This window comes from Nerophis ophidion, linkage group LG08 (genome assembly GCF_033978795.1).
Source record: "Nerophis ophidion isolate RoL-2023_Sa linkage group LG08, RoL_Noph_v1.0, whole genome shotgun sequence".
NCBI lineage: Eukaryota > Metazoa > Chordata > Actinopteri > Syngnathiformes > Syngnathidae > Nerophis > Nerophis ophidion.
Window position 1 is genome coordinate 61,234,711 of NC_084618.1, and position 17,500 is coordinate 61,252,210.

Here is a 17,500-nt window from a genome sequence, read left to right on the forward strand (position 1 = left end):
TTAACAAATGGAGAAAGAATTAATACCAAGAAAAACAGCCTGGGATCAATCGCCCGGAGGTGGTTTGGCTTCAAGCGGGAATATGTTCAACATTTATGCGACAAAAGCGTTGCTACAAAAATAGCGGCACTGTTAATGTAGCATCTTTTGAAAAGTCACCCGCTTGAGAATAAGGAGTGCTTGAAACTGTGCATGTCAACATTCCCGTTCGGTGCCACACCAACAAAATGTCGGAGCAACTATTTCCAGATCAACACCGTATGAAAAAAAAGGTCAACAACAGAAGGAGATAATGTCCGCAGGAACCTATTGTGCATCTCATTGTTATTTGACAGTTATTGAAATATCTTGCGTGACGACATTTATTTTCTTTAAACTATTGTAGTGGCGTTCTGTAAAAAAAAGTGCACTTTAATTTTGTGTTGTTTTGATATGTAATCTTAGTGACATCATGCACAAAAGCACACTAATGGCTTGTTTTAAAAGGTCTCTGACATTCACTGTCTTGCACTTTCTGTTTTGGAAATGACATGAATTTCTGTGCTACTGCTTAATAACTGTTTAATAAATACATTTTTAGTAAATTGACTTAGTTGTGATTTCCCTCTCTGCATGAAAGTTTAAAGGCCTACTGAAATTAGATTTTCTTATTTAAACGCGGATACCAGGTCCAAGTATGTGTCATACTTGATCATTTCGCGATATTGATTTAGTACAGAACATTGACGATAAGGTTCGCAACTTTTGATCGCCAATAAAAAAAGCCCTGCCTTTACCGGAAGTAGCAGACGATGACGTCACCGGTGTGAGGGCTCCTCACATCGTTTATAATGTGACCCTCCAGCGTCAATAGCTATTCGGACCGAGAAAGCGTCAATTTCCCCATTAATTTGAGCGAGGATGAAAGATTCGTGGATGAGGTTATTGATAGTGAAGGACTATAAAAAAAAAATATATATATACATAAAAATAAAGTTAAAAAAAAAGGCGATTGCATTGGGAGCGATTTAGATGTTTTTAGACACGTTTACTAGGATAATTCTGGGAAATCTCTTATCTTTCTATTGTGTTGCTAGTGTTTTAGTGAGTTAAATAGTCCCTGATAGTCGGAGGGGTGTGTCCACAGGTGTGTTGACACCAGTCTCTGAGGGAAGTCACGGCAGGTGCATGGACGGTGCAAGCTCCGCTGATCTCCGGTAAGAGGCAACTTTTTACCACAATTTTCTCACAGAAACCTGCCGGTCGACAAGTGGTCGGGAACCATGTTCGCTTGACCGCTCTGATCCATAGTAAAACTTCACCTCCGGGAATTTTAAACAAGGAAACACTGTGTATTTGTGTGGCTAAAGCTTCCCATCTCCATCTTTCTACTTTGACTTCTTTATTAATAATTGAACAAATTGCAAAAGATTCAGCAACACAGATGTCCAAAATACTGTGTAAGTGCGCGATTAAAAGAGACGACTTTTAGCCGCGAGTGGTGCTGGCTAATATGTCCCCTCCAACCAATAACGTCACAAACACGCGTCATCATACGCGTCATCATTCCCCGACGTTTTCCACGGGAAACTCCGCTGGAAATTTAAAATTGTAATTTAGTAAACTAAACCGGCCGTATTGGCATGCGTTGCAATGTTAATATTTCATCATTGATATATAAACTATGAGACTGCGTGGTCGGTAGTAGTGGGTTTCAGTAGGCCTTTAAAATCAGCATATATTTAATTCAGTATGAACAATAATGTTTCAATGTAGACAAAGAATCATCATACTCCTTTGATTATATGCAACAGGTGTTAATTCAAAGCTAAGGCAAAATATCGAGATATACATCGTGTATTATGACATGGCCTAAAAATACTTAGGTATTAATCAAAGGCCATATCGCCCAGCCCTACGTGGATGCATATGCATTTATCTGTACAGTGAACTATTTATTTATATCTGCACCTTATTGCTCTTTTATCCTGCACTACAACGAGCTAATGTAACCAAATGTCATTCCTATCTGGACTGTAAAGTTGAAATTTGAATGACAATAAAAAGGAAGTCTAATTCTAACCAGGGATGGGAATGAAGATTTACAAAACCAACTGAAAATCTTTTAATACTAAAACACCGCTGTGCGGCCTTCCGCTAAGCGGCCGCACCCAAGTGCACATAGTGCACTGGTCTGCTAAGGGGATCTGGGGGCATGTCCCCCATAAAAATTTTGAAATCTATGTTAGCTTAGGATGCATTTCCTGCTATTTTGAGTCAAAATCTAACAATATTCTCCTGACCAAAATTTCACTTTTATTAGCAAATATTTAATAAAAATGTATCATGTGATTAAATTTATGTATACAAGTTTACACATATATCAAATTCTTACATACTTTTGGATTATAGACAAAAATAGGCCTACAAATGGATTAACCAGATCACAAAATCTAAAAATTTTGAAATACATAAGATCGTGTATTGTACCTCTGAATGGACTCGTATGTTGTAGATTGGTGTGAGAGGAGCCGAGTCGGTGGTGGGAGGCTTCGATAGATATTTGTGACGATGTTTGACTTCAGCTCGAAGGCAGATCCCAGTGAAAAATTACTTCTCCGTAAACTCACTTTACTTAGATGCCTTGCCGATTTCGCGTGGTCAAAGAGTGCCACCTTTCCCCGAGATCCATAGTTCACAATGTCCTTGCAATATAAGCACTGAGCACGTCCCGGTTCATCGCACTTTGCAATGAAATCACTGATCAGTTCGTCTACTTCTACGATAATGTTGATAATCTTCACCTTCAGTTTGATGGATATATCGAGCCATGCCCAGTTTCACTTGTTTCTCACGCCCTTATCGATATCTTTTGCTAATGAAGCATTCCTATCTTGAATAAGCTTAACCATGTCTGAAACTGTTTTGTCAATAAAGAAACGTGTTAATTGAGAGCTACTGTGTTTTCTTTCCAGATTAGTCACCGATAAACACAACCAATATTAACAGAATACGAGTTCAGAAACGCTCACAATAATTGAGGATCAGGGACTAGATATTGTCGGCAAACGACACGTGCATACGCCTATAACGGGCAATGTCATTGGTTGATGTCGTCAGCGATAGTAGAGCAAGCCAAACCGGATGCCTTCACACATTGGCATTGTATTATATAAATAAACCTGGTGGCGCCAAATTCGGCGGAGGAAAATTCCCATCCCTGCCTAACTTGTGGATGCACTGTTACAGGGAGATTTGCAATCAACTGACCGTGGACGAGACGCCAGCTATGCGAATGGGCTCGATAAGAGTGGTGGTGGTCTTCTCTTCTTTCTTGCTTTTCTTCTCAGGTGGCCCAGGGGGGCTGTCCCCTCCGGAGGGACGTTTTCCTCCCCCAGCACCTGACATCTTGGCTTCCCCTGCACGAACCAAACACATAAAGTCAGATTAAGCCTTGATGCGAGAGCGAATCCATTCATATCCTGACAGCTGGACCATGCTTCATTAGCCTCTTGAGTACACTGTTACATAGTACTGATAAGGAAATGTAGTCTTTGATTGTCAAACCGGGAGATCTTTGGCTACCTTAACGCTATAATTAACTTAATAAGTACCTTAATCTTTGCTTTGGTTAGCGTATATTAGCCGATTCGCCACAGTAAGCTAGGCTAATGCTAATAGCGATGCCTTGAACCGCATTTAATTTCAGGAAGATGGTATATTTTGGAATGAACATGGATACACAGAAACAATTTCATATAATTCTGGATAAAATCACAGCGGTGGGATGTCTTCACCCCTTAATAAACGATACATACCTTCCCAGAAGCGGATTGATGTGAACGCTTCAAGACATCGGAGCGGCTACCGGAAATGACGACTATGTCTACTTCCGCCGAATCGAGTCACCGTCGAGCAAATGATCTGAAAAAAAAAAAACATACATCTAATGATGTTGGACTGTAAATATTAAGCGTATTTTTTCATGTTTTATGATGAAAGTAAAAAAAATGGCCACAGAAAAAAATAAACGCAAACTCGCACTCCCGCCACATGGGGGCGATAGTGATGAACTTGGCAACAACACAGTAGATCAGTTGTGAGGAATGAGGACTAAATGTTATCACTTTGGAAATGTTATTTTAGCTAACTCGCTTTAGTACTTTTCCCGCCGACTCGCGTCTTGGCTTTAAAATAGCGACCCGGCACCGACTTTGTTCCATCACACTGCGGCACCTTGCTGGCGGGTCGCCTGCCTCTTTCAGGCCGCTTGTTGACGTTGAGGTGAGTATCTTCATGCACGGTCAGTGAACTGCATGGAAGGGCACCGCTAGCAAACCGTCACGATGGGCCAAGGGCGCATTTTATCAACAAGAAAGCGGTCACAAAATGTCTTCCTAAACAGCAAAGCCAAAAGACACCACTTCCCCATCCCTTGACTGCAGTTCCTAGCGGTGTCCATGTTGCCTTGAAGTGACTAGAACTGTTGTGCTATACAGAGTCCCAGTCCCTCATCATGACCAAAGACATAGTGCTTGGAGATGAATTACCCGACTGGGTGGGCGCTAAAGAGTTTTACCAAAAGTATGACCCCAAAGAGGTGATTGGCAGGTGAGTCCATCAGCAAATAACATACAGTAGACAGGCTTGCTTGTGGACGACCACAATGCATCCGGTGGGGCATAGCCCTCCATCCCATCCATCCATTTCCCACCGCTTATTCCCTTGTGGGGTCGCGTGGGGCGCTGGCGCCTATCTCAGCTACAATCGGGTGTAATAGCCCAATGTTGTTTAATGTTGACATCAAAGCCAGCAGGTTCCAACATTGATACATCTTAAACATCTTATGACGGTGAGAACGAGGGGTGTCACCAGAAATTCTGGGCCCCTACACATAATCAAGACTCCCATTTTAAAAGCTATGCATTGCCGCCCATACTTGCCAACCCTCCCGGATTTTTCGGGAGACTCCCGTAATTCAGCGCCTCTCCCGAAAACCTCCCGGGACAAATTTTCTCCTGAAAATCTCCCGAAATTCAGGCGGAGCTGGAGGCCACGCCCCTCCTAGCTCCATGAGGACCTGAGTGACGTGTCTGGGAGCATGTCTGCCCAATGACGTTATAACTTTCGAATGATCGAGGGCGAGTTCTTGGTTTCTTGTGTGGGTTTATTGTTAGGCAGTTTCAATAACGTCCTCCCAGCGCAGTAACAACACACAACAACAACAGTCACGTTTACGTCTAACATTACCGTAAGGCAGTTTGTCTGCCGTAAACAGCATGTGACACTCTTAAACAGGACAATACTGCCATCTATGTACATGCACCAGCACAACACCTCCAAGCTACTTCAACCCTTTATCCTCCTACATTCACATCCCATTCCCCGGATTGTAAATAACCTAATGTAAATAATCAAATGTATTTCTAATGTATATACTTGTTCTTATGCTATGTGAACTCACCATGTTCTCTGCTGGCTGTACATATCCTACTAAGTCACACCTACACTGTTTCAATGTCCATTTCTGTGTTGATGCAATTGTTGATGACTGAAGTACTGATATCAACCAAAGCTCCTCATCCCACCCCCCAGATTGTAAATAATTCAATGTATATACTATGATGATTAACTTGTGTGGTGACTGTATTATGCAGATAGTATATATTTGTACTATGGATTGATTAACGTGGACCCCGACTTAAACAAATTGACGAACTTATTGCGGTGTTACTCTTTAGTGGTCAATTGTACGGAATATGTACTGTACTGTGCAATCTACTAATAAAGGTTTCAATCAATCAATCATTTGTGACGATAACATCTACTTTAGAAAGTGCAGTGCACAACTGCGCACACAACAGCTGTAAATATACTACTCCCCTCTTAACCACGCCCTCCACCCTCCACCTCCCGAAATCGGAGGTCTCAAGGTTGGCAAGTATGTTGACGCCCCACACACAGACACTGTACTGCGCTTCACTTTTCCCGCATTCCGGATGCTCTGTATGTTGACACCCAGTAAATAAAAACAAACCAAATTATAAGTGCCAACACATTCGACATAAGAGTGAGCAGAATATGATTTAACCTGTGGGCTTCACGGTGGCAGAGGGGTTAGTGCGTCTGCCTCACAATACGAAGGTCCTGCAGTCCTGGCTTCAAATCCAGGCTCGGGATCTTTCTGTGTGGAGTTTGCATGTTCTCCCCGTGAATGCGTGGGTTTCCTCCGGGTACTCTGGCTTCCTCCCACTTCCAAAGACATGCACCTGGGGATAGGTTGATTGGCAACACTAAATTGGCCCTAGTGTGTGAATGTGAGTGTGAATATTGTCTGTCTATCTGTGTTGGCCCTGCGATGAGGTGGCGACTTGTCCAGGGTGTACCCCGCCTTCTGCCAGATTGTAGCTGAGATAGGCACCAGCGCCCCCCGCGACCCCGAAAGAGAATAAGCGGTAGAAAATGGATGGATGGATATATAACCTGTGACTTTCAAAGACATGCACCTGGGGATAGGTTGATTGCCCATCCATCCATTTACTACCGCTTATTCCCTTTGGGGTTGCGGGGGGCGCTGGTGCCTATCTCAGCTACAATCAGGCAGAAGGCGGTGTACACCCTGGACAAGTCGCCACCTCATCGCAGGGGATAGGTTGATTGGCAACACTAAATTGGCCCTAGTGTGTGAATGTGAGTGTGAATGTTGTCTGTCTATCTATCTGTGTTGGCCCTGTGATGAGGTGGCAACTTGCTCAGGGTGTACGCCGCCTTCCGGCCGAATGTAGCTGTGATAGGCACTAGTGACCCCAAAGGGAATAAGCGGTAGAAATGGATGGATGGATGATTACTCACATAAATATCACTATATTTCTGTCAAGTGTTCCTTTACTTTAGTGTAGAAATGAGCTAATATACACATGATTATCATCAGCGGATAATACAAATTGTAATAATACATCATTATGATTATATTATTGTTAGTGCATCTGCTAGGGGTTAAGTCTCCCCCAGTCTTTAAAACCTAGCGACTCCTGTTTCTACCTTTTAATCGAGGGTCATTGAATGCACCACAGTGATGACATGCAAAAGTGAAACTTCCACATAACTTTGATGCTGCCACAGATATTTTTTTATCATATTTTGATCTTTCTTCTAACACTTAATCATTGATTTAAAAATGCTGGTACTGTGTGTGAATACTTGCGCTTTTTTTGAAACTTTGTCTATTGCTCAAAATCCCGAAAGACATGACTGATGTATTTTTTTATGCCTTCTAAATATTAAATAATTGCGACCAAAAGTCAGCTTACAATGGAGTCTATAAGAGCAGCTATATTCTGCCTATTAAGCCCTTAATAAGACATCTAAACACCTCCTATTAGTTTTATATATATATATATATATATATATATATATATATATATATATATATATATATATATATATATATACATAATATACATACATACATATATATATTTATATATATTTATATATATGTATGTATATTCTGTATATATACTATATATATATATATATATATATATATATATATATATATATATATATATATGTGAAGTGAATTATATTTATATAGCGCTTTTCTTTAGTGACTCAAAGCACTTTACATAGTGAAACCCAATATCTAAGTTACATTTAAACCAGTGTGGGTGGCACTGGGAGCAGGTGGGTAAAGGGTCTTGCCTACGGACACAACAGCAGTGACTAGGATGGCGGAAGCGGGGATTGAACCTGGAACCCTCAAGTTGCTGCCACTACGTTTGCTTTTTTTCAACATCACTGATTAAAACTCACTGCAGACTTTGAGAGACAACAAACATAATACAACATCTCTTACTGTACAACATCTGCAGTCGTTAGGATGCCGACTGCTGGGATGTACAGATGGATGGATGATAGATAGATAGATAAATAGAGATAGATAGATAGATGGATAGAACTTTATTCATTCCTTCAGGAAAATTAAAATTCCAGCAGCAGTGTACAGAGTATATATTCCCTTTTAGGTGAAGAATGACTCATAATCCTTGTGATTATAAGGGGAGTGAAACCAAGTGCCTTTTTGTGTTGTTCTCGCCATTCCCAGGTCTAAATTGGCTGTTAAAGTGTACCAACCTGTCAAAGTACGTCTTTGTCCTCCTACTATCCAGGTGAGAGGCGTTATTTATGACCTAGAATAAAGGTTGACGAGGAAGGAAACAAGAACGCTGCTGATCAGTCGATCATGTCAACATAAGCCCACAAGCTCGTGATCACAGCGCCGCTATAGTTTGTCTGCATTAGCGCTTACAATAACCATATCACTAATACTTGGTCAATATTCAAGTCACGAAATGTCAATGGAGTATTGTTGGTGCTTTATGGATGGTTATTTATTGGCGGAATAGAGGACCTTCTATTGGCTCTGCTGTAAGCGGACTTTTATTAATGTTTAGGTACACTATACTTGCCAACCTTGAGACCTCCGATTTCGGGAGGTGGGGGTGGAGGCGTGGTTGGGGCGGGGACATGGTTAAAAGGGGAGGAGTATAATTCAACTCGAGTATTTCATATATATTTCATATGTATGAAATACTTGACTTTCAGTGAATTCTAGCTATATATATTTATTTTATTATTTATATAAATAAAATAAATAGTTGAATTTCCGACGGCACCTAATAAATACACATTAATAAAAACACAGTTGTTCTACTAACTGTACTGTGCTTGCTGGTTACTTTAAAAAAACAACAACACTTACCTTTCGCGCTTCACGGTGGCAGGGGGGTTAGTGCGTCTGCCTCACAATACGAAGTTCCTGCAATCCTGGGTTCAAATCCAGGCTCGGGGTCTTTCTGTGTGGAGTTTGCATGTTCTCCCCGTGAATGCGTGGGTTCCCTCCGGGTACTCCGGCTTCCTCCCACTTCCAAAGACATGCATCTGGGGATAGGTTGATTGGCAACACTAAATTGGCACTAGTGTGTGAATGTGAGTGTGAATGTTGTCTATCTGTGTTGGCCCTGCGATGAGATGGCGACTTGTCCAGGGTGTACCCTGCCTTCCGCCCGATTGTAGCTGAGATAGGCGCCAGCGCCCCCCGCGACCCCGAAAGGGAATAAGCGGTAGAAAATGGATGGATGGACTTACCTTTCGCTATTTGAGTAACCTTTGTTCTGCCATTTGCGTACTGGCGCGCGATCTCCAAATCCGGTAACATATCCTTCATGGATTTGTTGTAGACATCCGCAAATGAGAACAGGATGTTGCTTCCAGCTATCAGCATAGCCATCTTTGTCTCAGCATAAGTTACACCATCTGGTCTCCATTTTGCGAGGTGGCCCAGAATACTGGGTTGTGAACGATGCTGCGCTGCGGACGCTTTGAGCTTCGCTGACCGTTCATGACTGAGTATATCCATTCGGCCACCGTGTTCAATGAAGAAGTCTGTTCTACAAAATTTACAGGCAACATACCCCTTCCCCTTCGAACTCTCCTGGATAAACTTAAATTCTTGTTTCCATTCGTTTTGGAACTTGCAAGCGTATTTTTTACATTTTGCTCGTCGACGGTGTAATATATTGGGTCGGAGTCAATAACCAGGCGACGGTATGAAGTTACGTCTCTTTACTGTGGGCTTCAGAACAGACTCACTTATGCATATGTTCCTTGACTGCACTTAAATGTAGAATATATTTATGTTATTCATATATTATTTATTATATATATATTGTATTATTTATTATTATCATTGTTTATAGTGAGCGAACTGTGGTGCTGAATTCCCCCAGGGATCAATAAAGTACATTGTATACTATTCTATGTACAGTAGATGGCAGTATTGTCCTGTTTCAGAGGGTCACAACATTGCTGAATCAGGTCCGCAGGGAGCTGGAGGGGGCGTGGCCTCCAGCGCCGCCTGAATTTCGGGAGAACATTTGGCCCGGGAGGTTTTCAGGAGAGGCGCTGAATTTCTGGAATCTCCCGGAAAATCCGGGAGGGTTGGCAAGTATGAGGTACAGATTACAATGCATTAAAAAATAGATCTGTCATGTCCTTCATAATGATTGTGAACAATAGGCAAAATTCCAGCAAAAGTGCAGTTCGCCTTCAAAGATGAGTTTTGATGACGTTAAGTTTGCTTGAAATCAAATTAACAATATCTATGATTAGCTACACCCTCTATTTAAAATGCTTCTATATTTTAAATGGCAAGAAAAAAAATCTAACTTTACTTGTACTTTGGACCGCTGTACAAAATCCCTATTTCGATGCCCCTGGTGGAAACTCTTCTCGTATTATGGCCACATTGGGCGCTATAGAGCCAAAATAATATCCATCCATCTATTTTTCTACTGCTTGTCCTTTTCGGGGTCGCTGGGGGAGTTGAAGCCTATGTATGGAAGAATTCAACGTGTGCTTACCCTGAAACAATCTTCCATGTCGGATGATGTCAGGGGTGTGAGCAGCGTGGTGCGGCGATGCGTGCACAGACACACGGGACAGGAGCTGGCTGTCAAGATCATCGAGATCACGGCAGAGAAGATGACCATCCAGCAGCTGGAGGAGGTGAAGACGTCCACGCTGAAGGAGATCCAAGTCCTCAACATGGTGAAGGGCCACTCCTCAATCAGTAGGTCCACGACACGTTTACTTTGTGAAACATGTAAGACAACCTAATAATGAAACCCTTTTATTCTCTCAATTAGTTACTCTTATTGATTCCTACGAGTCTGCAACCTTCATCTTCCTGGTGTTTGACCTGTGAGTAGAAAGATAAACATGAATAGAAGACAGAACAAAAAAGTTATTTACAAGTCGAGCGGTCTTATATCCTGCGGGTAGAGATACATGCAAACAAGCAGGTGGCACCAAATCTCGGCCAATTAATCTGAGCTTTTCTTCCAGTCATTCACACATTCCCAGGAGAAAAAAAGTGCCACGAAGGGGTTGTCCGCAAGTTATTAAACAACAGAGGAGCAGTAATGGCCACATTTTAAGATAACTGTGATTAATTAAGCGGAATCATAAAAGTAAAACACAGGGCACTTCATTAGGTACACCTGCATCCAATGGGATCCAATTCGGAAAGTTGCATTACTAATTCTGTTCTTACAAACATGATAATGTTCTGTATCGATGAATACTGTCCCAACTCTTGAATTGGATCTTATTATACTGTGCATGTGCAGGGATGGGTACCTTTTACATTTGAACCAATACTGGTACCTGGGAATCGATTTAAATTTTCAGTTCTTTTGTGTGTGTTAATGTTGATATTTACTTTTTAATAATAAAATATTTTATTTAACAATTAACACCTAGCTGATAATGACAGCAGTGCTGTCCAGTTGTTGTAGCATGATATCTTACATTTCTGAGTATCATTTGCAAGTATTATAGAGTAGTCTTTGCATGCAGTTGCAATTCCAAGACATTAGATGGCAGTAAGGTATGGACTAAAGTGTGAATGGGCCAGTCTGTTTGTTGAGCCCTAAAAAGTGTTTGTACTGTAAGTATTGTACTTACTACACACTTGCTATTTGATTGTAACGTGCTTCTTAGTTGTAGTTTTCATTACTAAATTTGGAGGTTTTGCAATCGCCATGTAAAATTGCTAATGCTAATCAGTAGCATGTCTATGGCATATCCAATGTAAATTGGTATCGAGCTAGCACATTTTAAAAAGTGGACCCATACTGTTGCTTTGTTGGCATGGAAGACTGCAATATTACCTATAGGTAGTCCGGCTTGGTCCGCGAGGAGTGCTTGTTTCCCCGCTGAGTGCTTGAGCCGGTGCCGAGTCTGCAACCGGCCCTGACATCATATGCAACAAATTTATCAAAATATGGTACTGTTTAATTTCACGAAAATCAGCACCTGGTTGTACAGACGGAATTTGGTCGTAAAAATACTGAATTTGGTACCCATCCCTATGCAGGTGTAGCTAATCAGCATCTATTGCTTGCATATTTGTATGTACAGTATATGATTACATTGTGTATTTTCTTTCCAGCATGAGGCGAGGGGAGCTGTTTGACTACCTCACAGAAAAAGTTACACTCAGCGAGAAAGAAACAAGGCATGTGTCTCCAAATTCAAAGTACCGTTAGATGAAATGGCGGTCCATAATGTATAATATGCCTATGTTGCATGACGCCAGGAGCATGATGCGAGCTCTTCTAGAAGCAGTACAGTACCTTCACTCTCTCCACATCATCCACCGTGATCTGAAACCTGAGAACATTCTGCTGGACGACCAGGGACACATCAAACTGTCCGACTTTGGGTTCTCGGTGCAGCTTCAGCCTGGAGAGAAATTGCGAGGTACAAGGAGTGAAAGTAAACGCCTTTTAGACAGAGAAAGAAAAAAAATGAAGTACTTTTTTTTTTTTCCAAATATAATAATTCAAATTGTGTTCAAAATTAAATAACAGATTTAACAACTTTAAAACAACAAAGCAGTCCATCACTTGTTTTAATTGCTCATGACTACAAAAAAAACAAAATGCAGTAATTAGCCAGTAAATATTAATGTATTTAAATTGTAGTTTAAATAACTTTTTAAAAAGTAATCCAATCACTTTTATTATATTTGACTTAACTGTCGAACAAAACACTGACAACATGAATTACCTTGTATCAGCGGTGTCCATATGCCTATATCCTAAGTGCCCACAGCTTGTCTTTTTTTTTTTTTAATCCGGGCACAATTTTTAAAAGTACAATGAAACAAGAAAGCAAAAATGAGGGTAAAAAAAAAAAAAAAAAATTGCGTTATTAATAGGAAAATTTCAAAATAAGAAAAACAACGTTAAAACAGTCGTCTATAACACAAAGCTGACATGCAGGAGGTTTTTCCTTTTAAATATGAATTTTTTTTGCGGGATTAAAATATTAGTCTCCTTTTTAATAACAGGATTTTTTACATATATATAACAGTAGTGTCCTTAAGTGCACAAAGCTTGTTTTTGTCTGACAGCTGCACATTTTTAAAAGTACAATGAAACAAGAAAACAGTTGAAATGATTTAAAAAAAAAAAAAAAGGTATTAAAGTATTAATAATAATAATCTTTATATTAAAACACTTAATCATTTATAACAACAAGCTGACATGCAGTTTTTCCTTTAAAGATATAATTGATTTTTTTTTTATGGTATTTTTGCTTTTTTTACAATAATAAAATGACCAAAGCATCCTTTGCTTTTGCAGTACACACACACACACACACACACACACACACACACACACACACACAGTCATTGTGTCTTTTGTTGGCCCTTGTCGTGATCAGAGCTTTGTGGAACACCGGGTTATTTGGCTCCCGAAATACTTAAGTGCTCCATGGATGAAATGCACCCGGGCTACGGAAAAGAAGTTGATTTGTAAGTCTTCCATTTGTTTTTTATAAATACCTTTCCCAAGGAAGTTTGGGTGTGTTGTGTGGCTTTGTGCGTTTCCTGTCCACAGTTTGTGTTTCGCACACAGGTGGGCATGTGGCGTGATCCTTTTTACCTTACTGGCTGGCTCGCCGCCCTTCTGGCACCGCAAACAGATGCTGATGCTGAGGATGATCACGGAGGGAAGATACAAGTTCAACTCGCCCGAGTGGGACGACCGCTCTGACACTGTGAAGGATCTGGTAAGCGCGGGCTAATTTGTGGGGCGGTATAGCTCGGTTGGTAGAGCGGCCGTGCCAGCAATTTGAGGGTTGCCGGTTCGATTCCCGCTTCCGCCATCCTAGTCACTGCCGTTGTGTCCTTGGGCAAGACACTTTACCCACCTGCTCCCAGTGCCACCCACACTGGTTTAAATGTAACTTAGATATTGGGTTTCACTATGTAAAGCGCTTTGAGTCACTAGAGAAAAAGCGCTATATAAATATAATTCACTTCACTTCACTTCACTAATTTCCTGTGCATCGTCCTTACATAGTAGTTAGTACACGCCCCTCGGACTAGGTACATTGTGTAGGCATGAGCGGTTGTTGACATAATTAAATCAATGTTTGTGAGAGAAGGAAATAGGCGACAATAACATTTTGCAAGCCTTTCCTTGAAGTAAAACAACATTACCAGTAACAGGGATTAACTTCCTTTTACTCTTGTGTGACATTTGAAAATGTTCAAAGGGGACCTTTGATGATTTTATTTTTTTCTGAGTTATAAATGTTGTTACAATGTTGGATACTCGTGTTACCCGTGTCGTCAGCCTGCACACATTTTTAAGGCCTCTGTTCGCAGGGTTTTATAATCAAACTACGTTGTGACGTCACCGCGAGGCGGACATAGTTATTTAAACATTACAATGCATTCAGAAAGTATTTACAGCGCTTCACTTTTCTCCATATTTTGTTATGTTGTAGCCTTTCCAAAATGGAATGTATTCATTTTTGTCCTTCAAATTCCACACACAATATCCCATAATGACAATGTGTAAAGGTATATTTTATTGAAAAATGGCAAAAATGTATTAGGAATAAAAAAACATCAAATCTCATGTATATACTGTAAGTTTCCACAGCCTTTAATCAATACTTTGTTGATGCACTTTGGCAGAAATTACAGCCTCAAGTCTTTTTTATTTGATGCACTTATCTTTGGGCAGTTTCACCCATTCCTCTTTGCAACACCTCTCTAGCTCCATCAGGTGGGATGGAGAGTGTTGGTTTTCATCCAGGATGTCTCTGTACATTACTGCATTCATCTTTCCTGCTATCCTGACTAGTCTATTCCTCCTGCTGAAAAACATCCCCGCAGCATGATGCTGCCACCACTATGCTTTACTTTAGGGATGGTATTGGCCTGGTGATGAGCGGTGCCTGGTTTCCTCCAAATATGACATCTGACATTCACGCTATAGAGTTAAATCTTTGTCCCATCAGACCAGATAATGTTGTTTGTCATGGTCTGAGAGTCTTTCAGGTGCAATTTGGCTAACTCTAGGTGGGAAGCCATGTGCTTTCTACTACAAAATGGCTTCTGTCTGGCCACTCTACCATACAGTCCTGATTGCTGGATTGCTGCAGAAATGGTGGTTCTTGGTCACCTCCCTGACTAGACTAAGATGAATGCAGCAATGTACAGAGACTTCCTGGATGAACATCAATGCTTCCCATACAATCTGAGGTGCTGCCCAACGATAGGCATTGTATTCAAAAAGACTAAAGGCTGTAATTGCTGCCAAAAAATGCATCAACAAAAGTACTGAGCAAAGGCTGTCAATACTTATATCTACATATTATTTTTTGTTTTTAATACATTACGGTGTACATTTTCAAAAGTTAACTTATGATACGTTTAAAAAAGGGTGGGGTGTGGTTTCATTTGCAATCTGAGAACGCCTCCAGAATCTAACCTCTTGCAGAAAAAAAAGGGGTTATAAAAGTGAGCAGAATTTACACTAAAACATGTCCAATACATATCTCCACCACAAGGAATTTTTTTAGATTTAGATAAAAAAAAATCCCCTTTAACATTCTTGGCTGGTGTTCGACTTATTCTATTTCAGCATGGTGCAGTCTAGCAGTGATAGGCTCCAATTGCTTCACCAAGTCAGCAACACGCTTGGTCATGTTTTTAATTATTTTATTCTAACAATATCATCCACTTTTTCTCAGCACTGTCCTTCACACTCACTTTCTTCCTTTCCATGCTTGGAAAACCGAGTCATGTCCATCGGTAGCTATGAGCTAATGCTAGTAAGTAAGACCAGATGTTTTGGTCGGATTTTACGTGGATCCATTTGACATTTGCTACACCAACTAATAGCAGGGATGCTTGCAACTTAAATATAAAGAAAAGCATAAGACCGCTCTTATCTCAAAACACTCGTAAGTATGGGCATTCTTAAGTTGAGGTACAATTATACTTACTTGGTGTTTGGATGCTTGTGACGTTCAGATCTCCAGGCTGATGGTAGTCGATCCCGCTGTGCGTCTCAGTGCAGAGCAAGCCTTAGCACATCCTTTCTTCAGGCAATACCAGAAGGATCAGGTGCGACTTTTCAGCCCCAGAAAGACATTCAAGGTGAGGAGTATGGTTTAGATAAGGTTAGAGCGAAGCAGCGTAGGAATCTAGCATGGTCTGATGTTGTCGTTTTGCAGGTGTTGATTGTCACCGTGATGGCTTGCATCAGGATGTACAGTCGCTACCGCAGGGCTCGACCTTTGACCCGAGATGTCTTGGCCAGAGACCCATATTCCCTCCGCGGCGTCCGCAAGCTCATCGACGGCTGCGCCTTCCGCATTTACGGCCACTGGGTGAAGAAAGGGGAGCAGCAGAACCGAGCGGCGCTCTTTCAGAACACGGCAAAGATAATGCTGCTGGACCTGGAGGACTTTGAAACATAAACCTCATTCCTGTTCCAATGTGTTTTAATTGGTGCTGTATTTCATTTTAAGAAGAGTTCAGGAATGGATGCCTTACTGTATGCTGTCTTTGAAAAAGAGCATGCACATCTTAACATTAATAAATCCTGTTTTCAACTCTTCATGTCACGTTTGCATTTCAGGTCATGTTGTATTGCCCTTGTTTATCTGGGATCATTTTATTATCAAATCACTTAGAATAATTGACATTCTCAAAAAATATTTTGTTCTAGTTGTATGAGTCTGTACTGGAAAACTAAAAGAGTGACATATTTAACTACATTATTGTAGTTGCATGTTTATGGGGATGAATCTCCATGTTTCTTGAATACGAAACCAACTTGTTTGTATATTTCCTGTGAACTCATTCCATTTCCATGATATTCTCAGCAGAAAAGAAGATTTGATTGATGATAATAAACGTGCATTTATGTTTGAGCTATTTATATGTGTGATATTTTGGAAGTGCAAACTGAAATTTGCCTCAGAAAATAACGCTTTCTTAATGTTGACCTACAGCTAAGATTTGGTACAGTCCGGACATGCGTTAATTGGTTCCGGACATGACCACGATAAATGAATTTCCGCAAAGTAGGAATTATTTCGCTTATCCGAGATCGGGTCGTGGGGGCAGCAGCTTAAGCAGAGAAGCCCAAACTTCCCTTTCCCCAGCCACTTTGTCCAGCTCCTGTCGGGGGATCCCGAGGCATTCCCAGGCCAGCCAGGAGACATAGTCTTTCCAACGTGTCTGTCCTGGTTCTTCCCCGTGGCCTCCTGCCCTAAACACCTAACTGGGGAGGCGTTCGGGTGGCATCTATAGCAGACGCCCGAACCACCTCATCTGGCTCCTCTTGATGTGGAGGAGCAGCAGCTTTACTCTGAGCTCCTCCCAGATGACAGAGCTTCTCACCCTATATCCAAGGGAGAAACCAGCCACCCGGCGGAGGAAACTAATTTCGGCCACTTATACCCTTGATCTTATCTTTTCGGTCATAACCTAAAGCTCATCATCATGGGTGAGGATGGGAACGTAGATCAACCGGTAAATTGGGAGCTTTGCCTTCCGGCTCAGCTCCTTCTTCACAACAACAGATCGATACAGCGTTTGCATTACTGAAGACACCGCACCGGTCAAAGTAGGAATCATTAA

General features: G+C 41.2%; 2 protein-coding genes across 6 annotated transcripts in view; one reads left to right on the plus strand and one right to left on the minus strand.

The window, feature by feature from the left end:
• The window catches only part of LOC133558101 (E3 ubiquitin-protein ligase BRE1B-like), a 29,532-nt gene extending 25,595 nt beyond the window's left edge, over positions 1-3,937 (minus strand). For both annotated transcript variants that reach the window (XM_061909221.1, XM_061909220.1), the window contains exons 1-2: positions 3,798-3,937; positions 3,250-3,398 (exon numbers count right to left, since the gene is read on the minus strand). In XM_061909221.1, coding sequence (XP_061765205.1) covers positions 3,250-3,387 — 138 coding nt within the window. In that variant the 5' untranslated portion in view covers positions 3,388-3,398; positions 3,798-3,937. The remainder of the gene's footprint in view (positions 1-3,249; positions 3,399-3,797) is intronic.
• Positions 3,938-4,027: 90 nt separating this feature from the next.
• Positions 4,028-16,788, plus strand: phkg2 (phosphorylase kinase, gamma 2 (testis)). 4 transcript variants are annotated; one of them, XM_061909223.1, is made up of 10 exons: positions 4,028-4,263; positions 4,385-4,590; positions 10,437-10,612; positions 10,689-10,743; positions 11,996-12,061; positions 12,143-12,306; positions 13,276-13,366; positions 13,470-13,623; positions 15,884-16,009; positions 16,087-16,788. In XM_061909223.1, exons 2-10 carry the CDS (start codon positions 4,496-4,498, stop codon positions 16,330-16,332), a joined length of 1,173 nt encoding a protein of 390 aa, XP_061765207.1. In that variant the 5' UTR covers positions 4,028-4,263; positions 4,385-4,495; the 3' UTR covers positions 16,333-16,788. The 4 variants fall into 4 exon arrangements, with proteins under 4 accessions (XP_061765207.1, XP_061765209.1, XP_061765206.1 ...); XM_061909222.1 differs by having other exon boundaries at positions 4,029-4,263; positions 4,479-4,590; XM_061909225.1 differs by lacking the exon at positions 4,385-4,590.
• Positions 16,789-17,500: the final 712 nt, after the last annotated feature.